The sequence below is a fragment of the Apis cerana genome, linkage group LG3, assembly GCF_029169275.1.
Source record: "Apis cerana isolate GH-2021 linkage group LG3, AcerK_1.0, whole genome shotgun sequence".
Classification (NCBI taxonomy): domain Eukaryota; kingdom Metazoa; phylum Arthropoda; class Insecta; order Hymenoptera; family Apidae; genus Apis; species Apis cerana.
Window position 1 is genome coordinate 3,817,503 of NC_083854.1, and position 19,052 is coordinate 3,836,554.

At 38.8% G+C, this 19,052-nt stretch overlaps 1 protein-coding gene across 9 annotated transcripts in view; it reads right to left on the reverse strand.

The window, feature by feature from the left end:
* Window positions 1–19,052, reverse strand: part of LOC107995718 (uncharacterized) — a 166,591-nt gene that overhangs the window by 24,970 nt on the left and 122,569 nt on the right. For 8 of the 9 annotated variants that reach the window (XM_062072240.1, XM_062072239.1, XM_062072242.1 and 5 more), the window contains 3 exons: window positions 9,402–9,562; window positions 7,409–7,578; window positions 1,478–1,583 (listed from right to left, as the gene is read on the reverse strand). In XM_062072240.1, coding sequence (XP_061928224.1) covers window positions 1,478–1,583; window positions 7,409–7,578; window positions 9,402–9,414 — 289 coding nt within the window. In that variant the 5' untranslated portion in view covers window positions 9,415–9,562. Of the gene's footprint in view, window positions 1–1,477; window positions 1,584–7,408; window positions 7,579–9,401; window positions 9,563–13,762; window positions 13,913–19,052 lie in introns of those variants that run through there. The other variant, XM_028665683.2, reaches the window with a different exon arrangement.

The following is a 19,052-nucleotide window of genomic DNA, read 5'->3' on the forward strand; positions in this document are numbered from 1 at the left end:
AAAAGGAAATACGATGCTCTTTTGTTCTTTTATATCGTAACTAAATATTACCCATTGTTTTTCCCTTTTTTTTTTTTTTGAATTCAAGTTTTATATTTCCAAATTTAATTTCAATTCTTCTGTTCAATTCTATTCATTTTTGACGTTAGTTAATTTTTTTTTTGGAAATAAAAAATGGTAAAATCTCTGTTTTCTGAAAAGTTTATTGGTACGTTTGGAAAATTCTAAGATTTTTTCCACTAGAAATACAAAATTCGATTTTCAAAGTTCTTATAGAATAAATATTCCTAAGTTCCATCGAAAAATGTATAAAAAATTCACAAACAGACCTCATCGTTCAAACTATTCAGAAAGCAATCGAATTTAATATCTAATCGATAGTTTCCGCTTCCACTATTCGTATGCCAAACATCCACGAAGTTATCTTCTATTCGCGAGATAATATCAAGTACCTGGTGAAATTAGGTCGAAAGTTGTACGATTTTCTCCGAAGAAGGAAATTTTTATTTCATTGGAGCATTCTATTTCGAGTTAGGGCAGTTAAAAATAATATAAAAGGATATTCAACAAGATTAATCAGGTTAAAAATATTTTTCCATCTTTAAAATTCCCATCTCAAATTTATAATACTATTTTGCATGTTTGCCTTATTCTTCGTAATTATTAAATTTTATAAAATCAAACACAAAATATTTAGTATCACAATTGAAAGAACAATTACTTTTAACGTATCGTTCTCGAAACTATCCAGAAACATTCTAACATTCAATTTCAAATTCAAAGGAATCGCTAAAAAAATCAAATATCAAAATATTATCTTCTCCACGGCCCGATGGAAATAATTTTAATTAAATCTGCAAATCTTAAAAGGATTTCCAAAGAGTTTTCAGACGGTATCGAAACGCCCCCAGAAAATACGTTCACGATCCGAATAACACGGAGCTCGATAACAAACGATTCCACGAGCCTTTAACGGCGAAAGATGAATGAGTTACGATCCCGGAAACGGCGGATCGAAATCGAACCGGAACAACGACGACGGCTATGGCGCGACCGACCGTGGTTGGCCCGTTTCTTACCGGTGGAAGTCGTAAATTGCCACTGGCATCTCGTTCGCCGCCCATAAACAAATTACGGCGAATTTATACATGCTCGCGAGGCGAAAGATCGCCCTAGTTTTCGCGATACCGAGCTAGAAGCGTTTTAATCTTATCGTCCGTTGGAAAGTGAATATACAGAGAAATTGCGAGATCTTGCAAGTATCCACCTTCCTTTTCTCGCTCTCCTATCATTCTTCCACTCGAATTATTTATAAACAAAAATAAAACGAGCGAATAATTACTAAGTTCGAATATATATTTCTCGATCAAGCTTAAAGAATTTCTATTTCTTACATCATATCACAATACTTCGAATCGATATCCTTGTATCATTCGAAACGGCGATCCATCAATCGTATATCCATCTGTATACTCACTGGTGTCTTGGCAGGTGGCGAGGTCGAGGACCTCGATGATATGATCCACGCACTGCATCTTCTGTGAGTGCGAGAACGTGTCCGGAAGTCTGAGCCTCGCCTGGTACTGTAACATAACGCGAACAGAAACATCGGATAAGATCAAAACAAACAACGAAAAGAAAAGAAAAATTAAGGCGAGGGGGGAGATGGAGGTGGATTGAATTTGCGGCGAAAGCGAGAAAGAGTGTGGCAGGGTTACGTGGATGGCGGAACGACGATGGAAGATCGGTATCTCGGATGGAGTTTACGGAGAGTGAGGGGGGCAGACCGCCTTTTAACCCAAGACACGGCCCCGTTTACGCATTAAACACGAATGTAAGCAAAACCCGGCGGCGTGGACGTGCATTTCCGTTTCGTAACATCCAGCCCACTTTGTGTCTATTATTACCATCTGACACGTACCCCCGGGGATGCACCGGCCCGCTCGTTAATCGCGATCGTTAAATCAATTACGATAACGTTGCAACAGTCTCCCTCCTCCCCCTTGCGAAACCGACTTTTTCTTTCTTTCTTTCTTTCGATCTCGAGCGAGAAAAGAATTTAGGAGAACGAGAGAGAAATTTCGAATCTTGTATTATTTGTTGATAAAATAGATCGGATGATTGAAGGGAAAGGATCTGTGTTCAAGGATTAAGTTAATCGTCCAAAGGGGAATTGTGTAACGCAGGAAACCGCGAATCTTGTAACGAGAGAGGAAGTTTCGTGTCACCGTGCCACACCTTCTTCGTTCGAACAGCGCGGCGAGGAACGACGGGGCCACCATCGTTCTTGAACGGCTGTGCACGTAGTGCCGGACTTGGACTTTCCTCGCCTCGAAACGCGTTCACGCGCGCGTTTGATAATTCGGGGACACGCGAGGCCAAGCGTGTTGGAGCCGAAGGGAAACGTACTGGGTCGCTGTCGCCTTTGGAATTCCATCCAGCGGTTGAAATGGTTGATCCGCGGTCGCCGTGGAATTCGCGCGAGGATAGGAGATTTGAATTTTTCTCTCTCGTTCGAGCGTTATAGTTATTTTCTAGGAGAAAAAAATGGGAATTTCTTTCTGGTTTTATTAAGCTGGAATTGTGTTCCACGCTTCTTTCGGATTCTTTGCTTATTTTGTATCGAAGTAAAATTCTATATAATCTGAAAATTTCAACGCGATGTCTGTACGAATGCATTGGAAACTGTTGTTAAAAATCCTTTCTAAGATATCCAAAATATTTTGGTATACCAACTTTTGCGCTTGTTTTGGCAGTTAAGAAAAATCGATTTAAAAAAGTTCCCTCCACGAATAATATTTACACCGTGTATACTTCGAGCAATTTGTCGCAAGCATAAATCTGTCAATTAAAATGGATCGTTTCTCGGCCCTGTCGATTACTGTCGGCTAATATTTCTGGTCGAATGGATGGCTGGAATCAGGCGCTTCAATGGTGGGCTTTTAAAATTCTATTATGTGACTGATTAATAGTTCCACTTAATCATTCGAGGAAAGTATGCGCAACTATATAAAACGGCCGATAATGGCTCTCGACGCGGTTGGTTAAGTTAAATCAATGTAAAACAGCCAATTAAACAGCCCATTGTTTCCTAGCCGCCTATTTGAAATTCCACTCGAACGAAACCATTAAGCCGCTTAATGAAAGGAAATTCGATTCTCTCGTCTCCCGCCGATCGGCCATTTTGCGCGATACGCGCATGCGCCTGGCCGCCCGCCAAATTTACGCATTTTTTAATCGAACTTGTTCAAAGTTTCTCCAATTTTATCGCCTCGACGAGTAATCGAACAATTAAACCGCACAGTAATGGATAAAAACGTTTTTTAACGTTTGTACCAAGTGAAATAAACAGGGGATACGATATATAAAGTTCGAAAGAATATATATACATACAAATTTACAGTTTACAAATTTCTCTCGTGTTAAATAATTAATTCTAACAATACGATTTGTAATTTAACACAGGACACGGCCGTTAAATCAAAAATACCGTAAATTCTTCGAATCCTTATTCAAAAAAATCTCGTCTCAACCCGTTTCAATGAAACCGGCAATTTCTCCGGTCATGTCGGTTCGTCACGCGCCGGCGATCGATTCGAATCGTGTGCACGGGGCTTAAGGCGAATCCCGCCGCGGTCGACACACCCTGCCTTGGCCGCCGCGGACGAACGTGCCATTTTCTCGACAGCCGGGAGTCCGTTACACAAGAGGATCCGTTATGCGGAGAGAGAAAGTGGCGGCCGACGATATTTCGCTGCGGGTATATAGCGGTCGTCTCTCTCGGCCAGCAGGAAACTGGACCGCTCCAGAACGGAGCTCACGACCGTGAACGTCATCTCCGCCGGCTGGTTTACACAACGACGACGAGGACCACGACGACGACCACGACGACGACGACGTGTTACCTATCACGACGCGGTGAAAAGGGAAAGTGAAACGATTCGTAGAACGGCTTTTCGAGGAATTTATTCGAGCGTACAGTCGATCGAAAAGATTAGATTCGAGGGAATAACGGGGGAATAGCGGAGGAAAGATGGAAATAATTTTAATTATTCGGAATAATTTAAAAAAACAAATTTCCGAACAAATTTTTCGGCTTTGTCGTATAATCGGAAAAAGATATTCGTGCAAATGTTTTCCTGTTTTTCTTTTTCTTATGGAAAATACAGAATTAAAGAATTAATTACGTTTGTTAAAGATATTATGGTGTAAAAAGGTAGTTTTACACTTTCGAACTTGAAACGAAAATAAGGCAATGATGAATGATAGGAGAATAAAACAAGAAGGAAGAAAATAGAAAGGCAAAGAGAGAGAGAGAGAGAGAGACGCGTATACGAAAAGTGATAACGGGTTGGAAAGCGTGTACGTTATCACCGGTGGGACCGGTGTGTTCCATCGAAGCGAAGGAGGAAATCGAGAGGCGGCTACGAAAGGAAACCCGCTTAACGGTTAAGAAACTGGCCAGGTGAGCAAAAAAACACGTGAACGGAAACGGAGAGAACAATGCACCGCTGGCGGGAGAAATGAAAAGCTGGCCGAAGGCTGAGAAACTGAAAATTGGGACGAACTCGTCGTTAAAAGAAAACTGCGCAGAAAACGAGTGGAAAAGGAGAACGAGCACTATCATATTATACCCAGTGTCTCGCTGTTCGAATCTCTTAAGATCAAAGACAAATTTTTTTTACCAATCCTCGTTAAAATTTTATCGATTTCTTCGATCATAATATTTAATCTTTTATACAAATATTTTTATTCGCTTTTTTTTTTCTTTCTTTTTTTTCACAAGTGAAGAATCGTCTCACTTCTCTCGCAGCAAAGGGGACGCCGTGTATAGAGAGAAGAACAGTCGAACGACGCGTTGTAAAGGCGCGTCCATAAGTGCGCGGTGACAGGGGGCACGTCGTGATGGAGCGAGAGAAAGGCACGAAGAAGAAATACGAGAGCCCGCGAAAAGAAAACAACGTGACGTGACACGGTGGGGAGAGAAAGGGGGAGAAAGAGAGGAGCGATGGCAGCAGCTTTAGCGTATTATGCACGTAGGGAGAGACGGCGCCGAATGTTTTTGAAACACGTAAGACACGCGCTCCGACGGTTCACTGACCGAGTTATGACGTCACCACAACTCTCTCCCCGTCTTTCCTCCTCTCGTTTTTTTTTCTCTTTCTACCACCCTCTATTTGTCACGGGGCGACTCCTGTCCCCCTTGCCGTATAATCGAGAGAGGCCAACGTCCTGTTGGATCGGTTCATGTGTCGCACATGCACGGGGGACGTGTAATTGTAGTGTTTACGATCCGTGCATCGATATGATGAATTTCTTTGGATCTTTCTCGCTCTTGTACGAGATATTTTACTTTACATGGCTTCGTTAAAAAGTTAGTCAAAGTGTATATAAATATTTGTAGTAACGAAGTATAATTTAACAGAGACATCGATAGGACTTGTTTTATTATTGATTTTGATTCATGTATCTTGATTTAACGAATATCTAAGGACTCTTTTTTAGTATCGGTTACTAGAGAATTTAAAAATGAAAAATAATAAATTTGCTAATTATAAATTCCCACAATTTATCCTTTCGCTATTTTCAAAACACGTAAAATGCTAAAACCGAGTCTCCTCGGGTATTCCCTATTTATACCATCGAAACTAACCTCAAAAGTTAATCCGCCATATTTCTCAACACCCTCCAAAAACATCTCGCTCAAAGCTAAACATCCTTTTTAATGCCAAAACCTGACAAGGAATAAACTTTGCCAATTCGTTAATGGGTGGCTCCTTCTTGCGCGTTAAATTCGCGAGAATGGTACGCGTCGTTGTTTGGCTCCTGGCCCGCATTCCATACGATCCCAAGCTCGAGGTCTCCTCCTAATTTTCTACCGTGAACTTTAATAAATTTCGCGCGGAACTTGGCACTCACTGGGGTTCGTGGCCGATTTCCACGGAAATAGGAGGAAACGCCAGAATCGGCTACTTCCTGTTCAGAAACCAGTCAAAATTTGTAACGATTTTAATCACAATTGAACAATTTATCGTTCGAACCGTAATTAATCGTAGTAACAGCAATTTTTATTCGAGGTTGCACGAAGAGTAGGCAAGAATGTTCAAATGAATTATTCGAGACTTGAATCAAATTAATTTAATCTCATTAATTTTTCACTTCGTCTCAAGTAATTTCAATTCCGCCTCTATTTCGCCAACCGCCCCCGTAAGTTCACAAGTCTAGCGTGTCTGACTATGCCGGTCCGTTTCTACTTGCGCGTCTGCATTGCCACGTAAATATGGAGGATTTACGAGTTTCCTCGGCGATGAGGCGTTTCATTTTTGCGTGGCGGTGATTATTCCTTAGCTTAAATGTTCCGTTGAACTATTTTTTTCATTTTTCTAACGTACGTAAGATCGAACGTTGAACCTTTCCCTTTCTAAAACTTTTTAACATGCTCAGAAATGAGTAAGATTTTAACGGTTGAATAATTTATAATGTTCATATACGATCGAATAGCCGTAGTTAATTGTAGCATCGAATTATTTTGAGATTATACGAAGAGGCAATCATTATCATTATTCAGGTATTCGGGTATTAATTGATTGATTAATTTTTCTTCTTTTCCCTTTGATTCTTTCTTGTTCGACAATTTTTTGTGAATATTAATTATCCTCGTTAAATTTAACTTGAAATCTTTTCGAGTTAAAAATCAATATCGTAATAATTTACAAACTGTAAAAAAAAGAAAAATTAAGATTTAAACATCAGTAGAATTATTCGATCGTATAATGTTCATCGATACGGATCCAATTAAAAAGATTTATTTAATCGAATTTCGCTCGAGCGTGGCGAAATTTTATTGTAGAAATTCTATTAAACAAACGGTCATCGAATTTTATCGGAATCCATCGAACGTAGATTTTTTTCGGGGTCCATTGTTTTATGACATAGCTAGAGAAATGGACCAATTTTTTTTTTGCACGCGCGTGTAATGGCGTTCATGGATGCAAATTCGATAGCTTATACGATTGGGATCGGTCTGGGTTTAATGGGAACCCGTTTTCATCGGTTTTATCGTTCGATGTAGGAATTTATCGACCCGTATTATCATGCGGAGGGAAATATTTCGACTTTTGCCATTTGATGAGAACGGTTTTATGGAAATTGTTCTCTTGTTTTACGAGAAAAGATTTCGTCACGGACACGATAAGTAAATAAATATCAATTTCTTTTCTTCTTTTTATTTGATTATTTTATTTTTTTTTTAAATTCTTGTAGTTATTTTCACGTTGTGCTGGCCATTATTTAAATTTCTTCAACATTTTTGATTGAAATTGAATTAATTGTTCGAAACTTTATAACTTTATTCACGACGCGATATACATATATCGTTTTCTAAAATGAAAGACAAAAAAAGTCTTACCTCGAGTGTCTGTCGTAACGTGAGATCGGGAAAGAAAACGTCCTGCTGTTGCACGTAACAGATTCTTCTGCGCCATCTTTTTGTCAACCTTTCACGATTCAGCCAGATTTCACCCCCGTCCAAGCCCACGCGGCCTGACAGGCAGTTCAATAACGTCGTTTTGCCGCAACCTGTTCGACCAATAAAATAACTTGTCATAACTTTAACTTCATAGTTGAAAACGTTATTCAAATTAAAAATCCTAACTCGACATATATTTATTTATTTTCTCGTATCATATTCCTCTTCAAAATTTACATTTTCTTATTTCAAACACAAAGAAACAGATTTACGTAAAAATAAAAAAAATCTGAAAACCAAAAATATCCCTAAAAAAGTCTCGCGATCATCGCCAATCAGCCAATCCACCGTTAAACGAAGTAAAGAAGTAAAGAACTAGAGTAAGAAAACTTTGGGAACGCGAAAGAATAGGTAGAACTGTTTCGATTCAATCGGTGAAGAGGGGGCTAGAAAGTGGCGCCTACCGGAATAGGGTACCATCTCGTTCCTAGAATTCGTCGTCCAAAGATATACGGCTTTGGACGGTGGAAATACGCTCGCGTGCCCGTGCTCGAGGGACATTTTAACGACACAAAACCGTGGTACGAGAGAGGGCGAGGGAGTGCTCGATGATTTGTACTCGCGTGTAACCCCTTGCTTGCTTGTTAAACGAATATCGAGGAGGAGGAGGAGGAGGACGACGAATCTCTCGAGATAAATATCGCTCGTTACCGTCCGCGGATACCGCCAGGCTTCGTGCCTCGTCGCGGTTAAACATAGAAGAGGAAGCTGGCTTTGGGATCCATCCTGGAGAATCCTGGAGAAATTTGATTTCTCTGTATCTTCTTCATTTTTGTAACTTTTTTCTTTTTATTTAGCGTATTATACTAGTTTGGATTATTGGATATTTCTATAATAAGTTAAGTTAATGTCAAGGATCACTTGTTTGAAGAAGTTTGAATATTTAATTCCAAATTTAAGGGATTCCAAATCATATCTTCAAAAAAGAAAAATCTACTATCTATAAATCTACGTATTATAAGCACGAAACAATTCAAACATGATCGATTGTCGTCGATGTTCGATAAACAAACTCGTATGATAATGAATCCCCGTGACTTATCCAATTTATCGCGACGTGTAATCATTCGAATTTTTCGGGGCCCGGGTTCGAGGCTAATTGACCGTTTGTTGTTCCGCGGCGAATTCTCGCGAATGCTGATGACTCGATCGTATTTCCATGCCGCCCTCCTCCTCTCCGGCGGACAATTTCGCGGCAGTTTGCGTCATTCGTTTATTTCTCGGCCTCCTCCTCCTCCTCCTCCTCGTTTTGGCCGTGTCCCGCGCTCGTAACTCGTCCGTCCTTTCCCCCTCGAGATCTATTTGGGAACCGGGTTGAACCGCGTTTCGCAACGATGTTCATCAACGATGACTTGTTTCATCCGCGGCCGTTGGAAGGACTTAGTACGAATTTAGCATCGTGCTTCACTTTTTTCTCGCCACTTGTGTACCCGGCGGTTTAAATTACGATAGCCATCTCTCGTGTTCGTGATGTGAATTGCCTCTTTTCTCGAAATCGAGTGTTTTTTTTAGGAAAGATAGATTAGGATCGATCGAGAGATTTCTTGGAAAATATTTCCTGGATACTGTTGCTGTGACTGCGAATAAATCTAATACTTCTACCACGTATACTCTCTTTAACTCGTCTCGGAACCACCTGCCGATCCAGCAAGTGGAAGATCCAGCTCAGCACGTTCCCGAGAAAAATGAAATGAAATGTACGATTCCCATCAATATCCAAATCCTTCTCCCCGACGGGAGACTTTATCTCCGAATCAATTCTACTTCAAAAGGGGATAAACTATGGAACCTCCACCCCTCTTCGAAGACCAATCTGTCGAAGGATTATCTTGGAAGGGGGAGGAGGATTCTTAATTTCGCGAAATCGTGTTACCTGAGGGGCCCATGACGGCCAAAAGCTCGCCGGGTTTAACAACGCCCGAGACATCCCGGAGGAGGGATCGTTTCTCCTTGACCACCTGCAACCCCCGGAAGATTAGCTGCACCGGACGAGAATCCAGCGGGTACACCAACTGCAACGCTGAGCTTTCCACTCTGGAACAAACGAACGTCTGATTGAGAATTTCGTTTCATTTTCTCGCCGAGGATCGGATTCTTGGATCTTTGGATTTTAATTCGATCGATAATCGAATTGGAACAAGGAGGAAGTTTAGAAAGTTTGGAACAATATGGGAGAGAATAATATTACTCGTCACCAGGAAGGAATTTGTATAAAAAATATTTCCGTAATCTCCGTATAAATTTACAACAATTTCGAAACTATTTAACGTATTCTGGCGAGGCAACAATCCGACGAATACTCGCCTCCATAATAACAATGACGTGCCATCGAAATTATTTCGCGACAGCAATTAAACACCGACACGAATCAGACTGCGTCGAACGAAAAATCTGACTCGCTTTCAGATTAAATCAAGAATCGAATTAATCTTTTCCACGAAAGTGTGAAAGTTATGTGTCGAATAATTTTTGGAAAATCGTTTATAAAAATCTTTCGAAAATTTGTTTAACATATCAGAATTATCGAGTGGAATTGGTTGATTCGGATGATTTAACATGATTCCATTCGTTTCAATCATTTAATTCTTTGCATAATAAGCCGTTCTTCGAGTAGAACAAATTAGATTAGAAATCAGGTACAAGCAATCTAACGTGAGTTTAATTATTCTTGTTAGCTTGTTTTGAAATAGTAGTTTTTTCTTTAGCTATTATTTCAATTACTAGCAAATTATAGTAATAAATAAATCAGATTGTGGGAATCGATTAGGAATTTAATGTCTTTTCAAAAATTTCATAATGTTCTTATATAGATCTATAAATATCCTTATATTTGTAGAAGAGGTAACTTCTTCTCTGGAAAAGGGAAAGAAAGATGTTAGCAATTGTCCACGAAAGAAGGAAACAAGAAATGTATGTAAATTGTACAGATTCTTTCGATCGAAATGAAAAATTCAGTATCCATCTATTCGGTTTCAATGGAAAATCACCGGCAGAGATTTCAACGAGCGTAAAAACGAAGATCATCCAGTTGTACTCGGCAAAAAGTCTGTTTCGCAACGTGTCACGATGTTCGTCGTGGAGAAAGGCAAAGAAAGAGACGACTTAGGACGTCTATACGTCTAACAGCTGTGCCTCAGAGGATTCTTTGATAAAAAACCCTTCCAAAGTGAAATTGATTAATCTATTAACGTTTGTAACACCATGTGGCTTGGAAATCGTAAGCAGATGTATCTTGCGTATTTAAGAAAAAAAAAGAAAAAAATCGTAATCATCGATTTGGAAACACAGGAGGCAGAAAAGACTTATTAACAGATTTAATAAAATGGAAATATTTGATCGTTCTATTGCATTTCACCAGTATTACATCGTATTTGCAACAATTACTAAATCAATTATTCAAATTATTCATCCTCCTCTCGGAACGTAAAAATTTCAACACCAAATCATTTCGATCTCTTTCACTTTCGCATTTAAAATTTTACAAGTCGTTCTACATTTAGTCGAAATTAAACATGGAATAAACACGTGTGTTCTTCCTTTATTATTAATTGTTTAATTCCTTCATTCGAGGAAATGTTTAACCAAGTTGATAAACATTTTATTTATCTTTTAGACGGCAACGCTTGAATCGTTGTAACGATAATTCTTTTCTACTCAATATTGGCGAACGAAATTATTTTTTGGTTTCTTTTTTTTTAATAAAAGACATCGATTTCGTAATCGCACGCCACTTGTCTTTTCCGCCCGGAGGAAAAAAAGTGGAGAGGATCAAAGAATAACGGATCGTGTTTCTCTCGATTAAAAATGATCGTGCTTCGGAGGGAAGAAATTGCACGATCCTCGTATTAATCTCAATTATGTTGTCAAAGCTGTGCATGTCGTAATATGTTCGTATCGAGCAAAAGTTCGATTCCAATTGGAAAAGATGTCGATCGTGGAGAAAGGTGGAGTACAATCGACGTTTCTTTCGATTAAAGTTCCTTTTGATTGGCAGATTAAGCCATTCGATTAGTTTAATATCGTTCCTGAGATCCTTTTTTTTTAATCGAATCGAATAAATGGAAAAAGTTGTGCGTGAAATTATTTTTGCAATAGAATAGAGCGTTTTAATAATTTTTAATTGTCGCTCGATGGAAAGGTAGTTTTTAATTATTTCATTTCGATACGTTTTTTATCTTCGAATTGTACGCACAACATTTTTATTATAATGTGAACGTTACGAAAGAATGGATATCAAGTCCCTCGCGATTTTTCACGAGTTCCAATCGCGTGATCGGTTTAAATTGTTTTATGATCGTTTTCGAGAAGTCAATTTATTCCTTTCATTAAAATTTCTCCGGTAAAAGATGGTAAATTGAACTTCCGTTCCGTGGCGGTCTCGATTATTTCGACGACGATTCATTTCGATGCAAAATTACTTGCAAGTTGAACGGTTTCGAAGATGAGAAAGTACGGTACTTGGAATCGAAATTCTTCCCGGAGGAGAAGACCAATCGAAACTTTCCTTTCCTCCTATATCAATTAGACACTTCTAAAACTCTATTACATTTAAGGAGGAAAAGAATTTTTAAAATTTCACAAAATTCAAGATCAAAACCAAGAAAAATCCTTCGTTCGAAGATAATTTCTCGGATAAAAAAAATCAACTCGAAACCTGATCCCTTCTAGAAAATCCTTTGTCCTTCCCGCTCGAAAATAATTTTCCAACAAAGTGCAAAAACGAAACCAGTATAACCAGGCCGAGGATCGATAGAAATCCCTCGTGAAACGGCGAGAAACGCGGCGGGGAACAGCTTTCGATCCGTTGGATCGGCTTTCAGTCGGCTCTGGATGTTTTGCGATGCGATCAGGGACAGGAAAACGATTTCTGCAAGGCCGTTCGAAAGCTGCGCATGCGCCGCCGTACACTCATGGCCGTCAATTAAGGCGGACTGGGAACATCTTCACTGGTGCGAGCCCATATAAAGGCGCGCGACTTTCGAATGGGTTTTCAAGGAGAATAGGAAAGCCTGCCCTCTCTCGTAAGAGAGGGAAGTGAATCGTTCGCCAAGTGGAACTCATTTTGGAAACGTGCCGTTTCCATGCAGTTTTATATCGTCTGGTGTTAACGTGTTATAGATTTTCGATCGCACGTAAAATTTATTTATAGGCGAAATGAAAGAACGTATGGAATGATGAATTTTTTTTTTTGTTATAAAGAACACTCGACTCTTAAAGGATACTCTTTATGGAAATATTATGTAACGAGAGAGTATATGCGTATTCTCTAGTCTATAAATAAAAATATTTGAACAAAGCAATTCGACGATGGCGCCGCAATTATCGCGGATAAGAGGGATAAACGAAACACGACCCTGCTCGTGATAATACATCGTGATAAATATAAGCTGTTTACGAGTAACACGAGCATTTCCTAGTAAATATCGGACTACCATTCATTTTTACACCTGCACTAGATAGAATTTCAATCGCGAATTTTTCAAAGAGAAGATCTTTAATCGTATTTCATATAAACAAAACGTCAACGACCTCGTGTATAAATAAATATATGTATACAAATATATATATATATATATTTGTATGGAATGTTTAATTAAAAACCGGTAATACGACATTAGACGTTCGATTGGAATTGTGTGTAACGTATAAAGTTACTAATTAACCGAGAAATATTACATGCTTGTGGAAAAGATTCCCTTGCATTAATGGAATTCATTGCGTTTCGAATAACCACGTGTTTAAAGGTCAAAGATTCTTTGCCGGGAAAAACTTTGTGAATCTGTATTAAATTACGCGAAGATAATTGCGAAATGTAATGAAATACACGCTGTCCGGGTCGCTGATACCTTTTGAATTAGAAAAGATCCAAAGATTTAAAAAAAGAAAAGAAAAATTAGAACGATTTTTAAAAAAATTTATAAAAATTTACCATGTCATCCACTTTTCCCTAATCATTATCACTTCGATCCACATCGATTCGATGATTCGTATTCGTTCTACCCAATCTCTCACACTAATAAAAATTTTAGAATATACACATCCCCCTTTCTGCCAATCAAAATTATATCCACTCTCAATCTTTACGTATCAAAAACTCGACATATACATCCATCTACCTTCAGATTAGAAAATTCTAAATCCATCCGAAAAACCCGTTTTCAAATTCGAAAGGAGAGAGAGAGAGAGAGAAAGGTAGAGATTGACGAAAGAAAAAGGGAAGAAAATTCGACGAACCTAGAATCCGCCACCGTCGTATCCGCCGCGCCGTATCCTGGTACCGTTGGAAAATGCACGCACGCACGCACGCAGAGACGATCCACCACGCGCCGCCACGTGGTTTGCGGACGTCCACGCGCTCCAAGACGATCCTCCCCCGTCGGAATCGGAAACGAACTAAAGAACGAGGAGCGGAGTGGCCGCGTCGCGATACACAAAAAGCGAAGAGGGGTCGTTGGACAACCAGAGGAGTCAGATAATAAATTCCCAACATGGCAGTATCACGTCATCATCCCGGGTTCGTTGAACCTCGTCGGGCGGCGAAGCGACGAGGGGATCCTGTGAAAAGGGGGAGGAGGAGGAGGAGAGAAGGGGAGGGAACGATGTCGTGTTTCGTGACACTTATCGACGCGTAACCCAGAGTAAGTAAACTCTCTGAACTTTTTTTGTTTCACCAATCCTTCGTCGGCCTCGTCTCGAATGGGCAACGATATAAGCCTCCCCCTTCGACCGGAAGGGGTGTTGCCGGATGAAAGGACGGATGGTAGGGTGGTTCGATTTTGGAAACGAAAAAGGAAGGGGAAAATGGTTGGAAATGGTCGCGTTGGATACGCGTGGAATTCAATTTGGAGCGATTAACCTCTCGGGGACAAATGGTGGATAAATTATTTTTAATTCTTCTTGGAAAAAGTATCGTGGATAGTTAGATAAGCGGTTCGTGTTCGTAGGGAAGAAAATGTGAGCTTGTGAGAAAACTTTTTTTCGTTTCTTTCCTTTTTTTATCGCAGTTTGAATATGGAGTGACCTCTCGAGGACAAATTTATGAGGCTTGAGGAAGTTAATTATTTTTAATTCTTCTTGGAAAAAGTGTCATTGTGCGATGGTTGTCGTGGATTCTGACTAACGTCAGAATTTTATCTTGGAATAATCAATTTACTCACGTGCCAATTTTCTTTCTCGAATTGTTCAATTTTCAAACGAAAGCGAGTAAAGCGATTGAAAGAGGGGACTAATAAGATTAAAAATTCTTAAAGACTCTACTATATAGGATATCTAATCGTAATAACTTTTTCAACGATCTAGAAACTTAAAAATCCCTTTAAAAGGATCCTAAATTTTAAATCTCTGCGCTACTTACGTCCTTCGACCACGCATCATCCACCGTCCGCTCCAATCAACCGCAGCCTCCCCGACTTTCAATCCCCCTTCCAATCCCCCGGGGGTTGGGAAAAATTCGCCAATCATCGTGTCCGATCGAATCTTCACGGTACAATTAATCTCCACAATCTCGTGAACGATAATTCGGCCGATTACAGGCGGTGGAGGAATTTTTTAAATTTCCAGACGCGGTTCCGAGCGGCGCGCGTGGCCGATTTCTTTTGCACGGAGTCCCACGGACAATAGATTCGTTCATTAGAGAGTAGATCAGCGGGGAATTTGGACGTAAGCGGGCGCCCCCTCTTTCTCTCTCTCTTCTTCGCCTCCTTTTTTTCTCCCTCCTCGATCATTTTTATAAATTCATCGGCTCAATGCCGGGTCGAGGTTTCGCGGGGTTAGGTCTCGTTGAAGGAAGTTCCAGGGCCCCTCCGCGAATTGACCCTGGGTTGTATCGAGAGTTCGTTGAACCCCTGCATGCAAATGGATCCGACGAATTTTTCGCTGGCCCTCCTGGTAAATATCACTGATCGCTCGGTGATTATCGATTTATTTCTTTGATTACGATGATAATAATATATCTCGTCGATGAATTCTTGTGCACGTGATCCTTGAAAACCTTGGTTCGTAATGTCGATTTATTTTCTTTTATTTATAATAATAATAGTAATAATAATTTGTAGCAATCGTTTGTACAGATTTTTTGCAATTTCTTGTTCGTAGATTTTTTTTTGTTTTTAATTTTGCGCAGATAGATAGAAAAGTTTCGAAAAAATGACGAAGGAGAGAGTGTTTAATTGGATTTGAGGAGTTAACCGATGATTAAAATGTGAAAACATTTTTCATCTATCCCTATTTTTTGATATATAGAATTATTCTTTTCAGAGGGGGAAGAGGAAAGATCGGAATGGTATTTACAGAGTTATGAAAACTAGAATCGAAAAAGTTTTCAATCAGAAGATTGCCAATTTAAAGTTCAATTACATATAAATATAATTATCCTATCCGGTATAAATAAAAATTGAGAACACTAATAAATAAACATCTTATTACTTCATAATCGTTTTCATTCTATAAATTTCAAATATCAACATGTTGAAAATTTAATGTAATATAAGCGAGAGAAAATTTATGAGAATTCTTCCAAAAGGAAAAAAAAAGAATTATTTCCTCGAGCATCGATCTAAGCATTCCTAAGGAATGTACTCTCTCTCTTTCTCTCTCTCCATCCTCCATCATCAGCCGAAAATATCGACACGGAACGTGACGTGAAGCGCGTGTTCCATCGGCAACGACAGACCAAACACATCGCCTCGATCGATTTTTTCGAAACTCACGATCGGTGACGATGTCAAAGAGAAGGAGAAGGAGGAGGAGGAAAAATAACAGAGGAGAATCAAGCTTCGAGGGGCAGTCAATCACCCCAATAAAAAAGCCCGGCCCGAAATTGCGTCGCGAGAAATGACAATTGAATTACAATCGAGGCTAATCGTTTGGCATCGATTCGAATCTTCCTTGTGACAAGGGGGATATCTTTGCCCGTTACGAAATACATTTTTCTTTCTTTTTCATCCTTTTTCTCCCTCATCGACGGCACGTGTATACCGAATAAAAGTATTATATTAATACAGGATTTTATTAGAAGAAAATTAAATTTACATCTCTTAATTTAATTTACTTAATTAAAGAATACAACCAATGTAACCTAATACATTTTAATTGTACATTAATCGAGGAGTATGGATATGTGAAAATTATTTTTTCAGTGGTATATGTATACACAGTTGTAATAAAAAATATTGCATTTCAGATTTTTATAATATTAAACGAAACACGGGATTTGGATTTGCGAGATAGGGACACAATTTATCACGGTCAAAGTGGAAAGATCGAGTATTCAAATAATTTTATATGAGTATTATACGTGTGGTTAAAATTGAATAAATAATTTATGGTACAAATAATATCAGAAATAAATGATCTTATATCACGTTAGATATTTCTTATCGGAAAAATCTGTTGTAGAGTATAAAATACGATAGAGGAGGGTCGTAAATCATTTACATATATATATATCTAATCCGTCTTATAACGACGTTATTTTAAATAATATAATGGTATATGATACGATATCAAATGGATGATATAACGTAATATAAAATAATAATATAATACAAAATTTAGTAAAATAGGATAATAACGATATAAACAATGGACAATATCGCACGATTATCATGGGAATGTTTTTTTGAGATTATGATCAAATGCAACTTTATTTCGAAGTCTGTAATTTACTATACTCGTTGTTTTCTTTACTTTTATCTTCCACTCGTAACATTATACTTTCAACTTAAAATTATTATGATAGAAAATTTGTATATTTTCTTTTTTTGCAAAAATATAATTGCGAGAAAAGAAAACGAATACTCTCATTTTGAAATGATGAAAGATATGAATCAATTATCTGTCGTAAGTAAAACAGATTCCAAAAACAAATTACGATAAAATTAAATTTAGAAAAAAAAGAGAGAAAGAGAGAAACATGAATAACGAAGACAAATCAATTCGATCATGATAAAATATCTCGTAGTAAGAATAAATTTTTTTCAAAACCATCATCTTTAGAAGAAAAGAAAAGAAAAAAAAGAAGGAACTCGTCGCCAAAAAATCGAACGAAAACAAAGGAAAATACCGCCCTTCTGATGGCGTGAAACGCATTGTTCATAAAAATACAACGACAAATAGTTACGTCATCAGAGTGGAGCAGAGTGGAGCAGAAAGTACGAAGTAGCGGTCGTGTGTTGCTGCCGGGGTACAACACAAAAGGGAACCGAGGCTCTCGCCGTTGCGTTTCGTCGTACGTTGCACGCACGTAGAAAGTTTTATCGTGTCGTTCCGGTGAACGATTTTGCCGGAACAATTTCCAGAAGTGGAACGGTCGCCTTTGTGGCTTCGATCCGGCCGATTCGCTCCGTCAAATCGGAGAAATTGCCGGCTTTGGGGCGGCGTTTCAAGAACCGGGAGAACTTTAATACGCGAAAGACAGGAATATGGCGGCCACGTAATACATATCCCCCCCGTTTACGTTTGTATGTAAAAAGGGAGGGACGACGACGCCATTGTGAAATTTCTTGTGTGCGTGAGGATTAAGTTTTTTCCTCGTCCAGTGTTCGGCATCTCGTTGTATCATTGTTATGGAAATGGGCCTATTGTAACAATGCGAAATGGACGGGGACTATATATTTTATTAGGTTAGGTTTCAATTACGGGCATTATTGTCGTTGCGTAGGAGGGGGAGGGATATTAAGTCGTCGTGCGTGAAATAAAAAAGAAAGAAGAAAAATCGAACGTTTATCGCTCGTGTAATTTATGTTGTGTAAGATTGGAACAGTGGATCCATTATATACATCCAAGAATGTGTAATATTGATCGTTGAAATTATTCTTATCTCACCGAACGCCCTCATTTTTCAAATGAGATGAGAGTTTACTTCGTATTTATTTGAGAATCTAATTCCAATTCTAATTCTTGTTCTGATCTGACTTTCTAAATTCTCATTCTAGAAGACTCTTATCTTTGTTTATCCACCATTGGCCGGTTCGTTATCAGGTGGATGGACGGGCCGAAACGGTCGGTTCGCTCGGTTTCTCGGAGAATCGGTTCAACGAACCCTCGAGCACGAGTCATCCCGTATCACAGAGGTTAATTGGGGTTGTAACTTTCTCCGATTTGATTTATGCCCGCGAAACATTGTCGCTGGATGCCGGCTTTCTTCTTTTTCTTCTTCTTCTTCTTCTAGTTTTTCACGCCTTTTGATTATTCATTCGGAGGAGGGAAAAATTATTTCCGCAATTTTTCTTTTCCCTTCGAATGAATTGTTTAATATAAACCAAGAGAAGAGGAAGAGAATGGAACGTGATAAAATTTATTTAAGAATATTATCGATAAGGAGTGTATTCATCGTTTTGAATTGAATGAATTTTAAGAGAGAAGAGATTTTAACGTCGAGTTTGATGAAATTTTGAAAGAAAAGTATAGGTATGATAAAACAAAATAATTTTTACTACTATATATATGTATATACGAGAGATTTTGTCTCTCGTTTTAAATAATTTACACGAGTAATTTACATTCTGAAACTCGAAGATTTGGC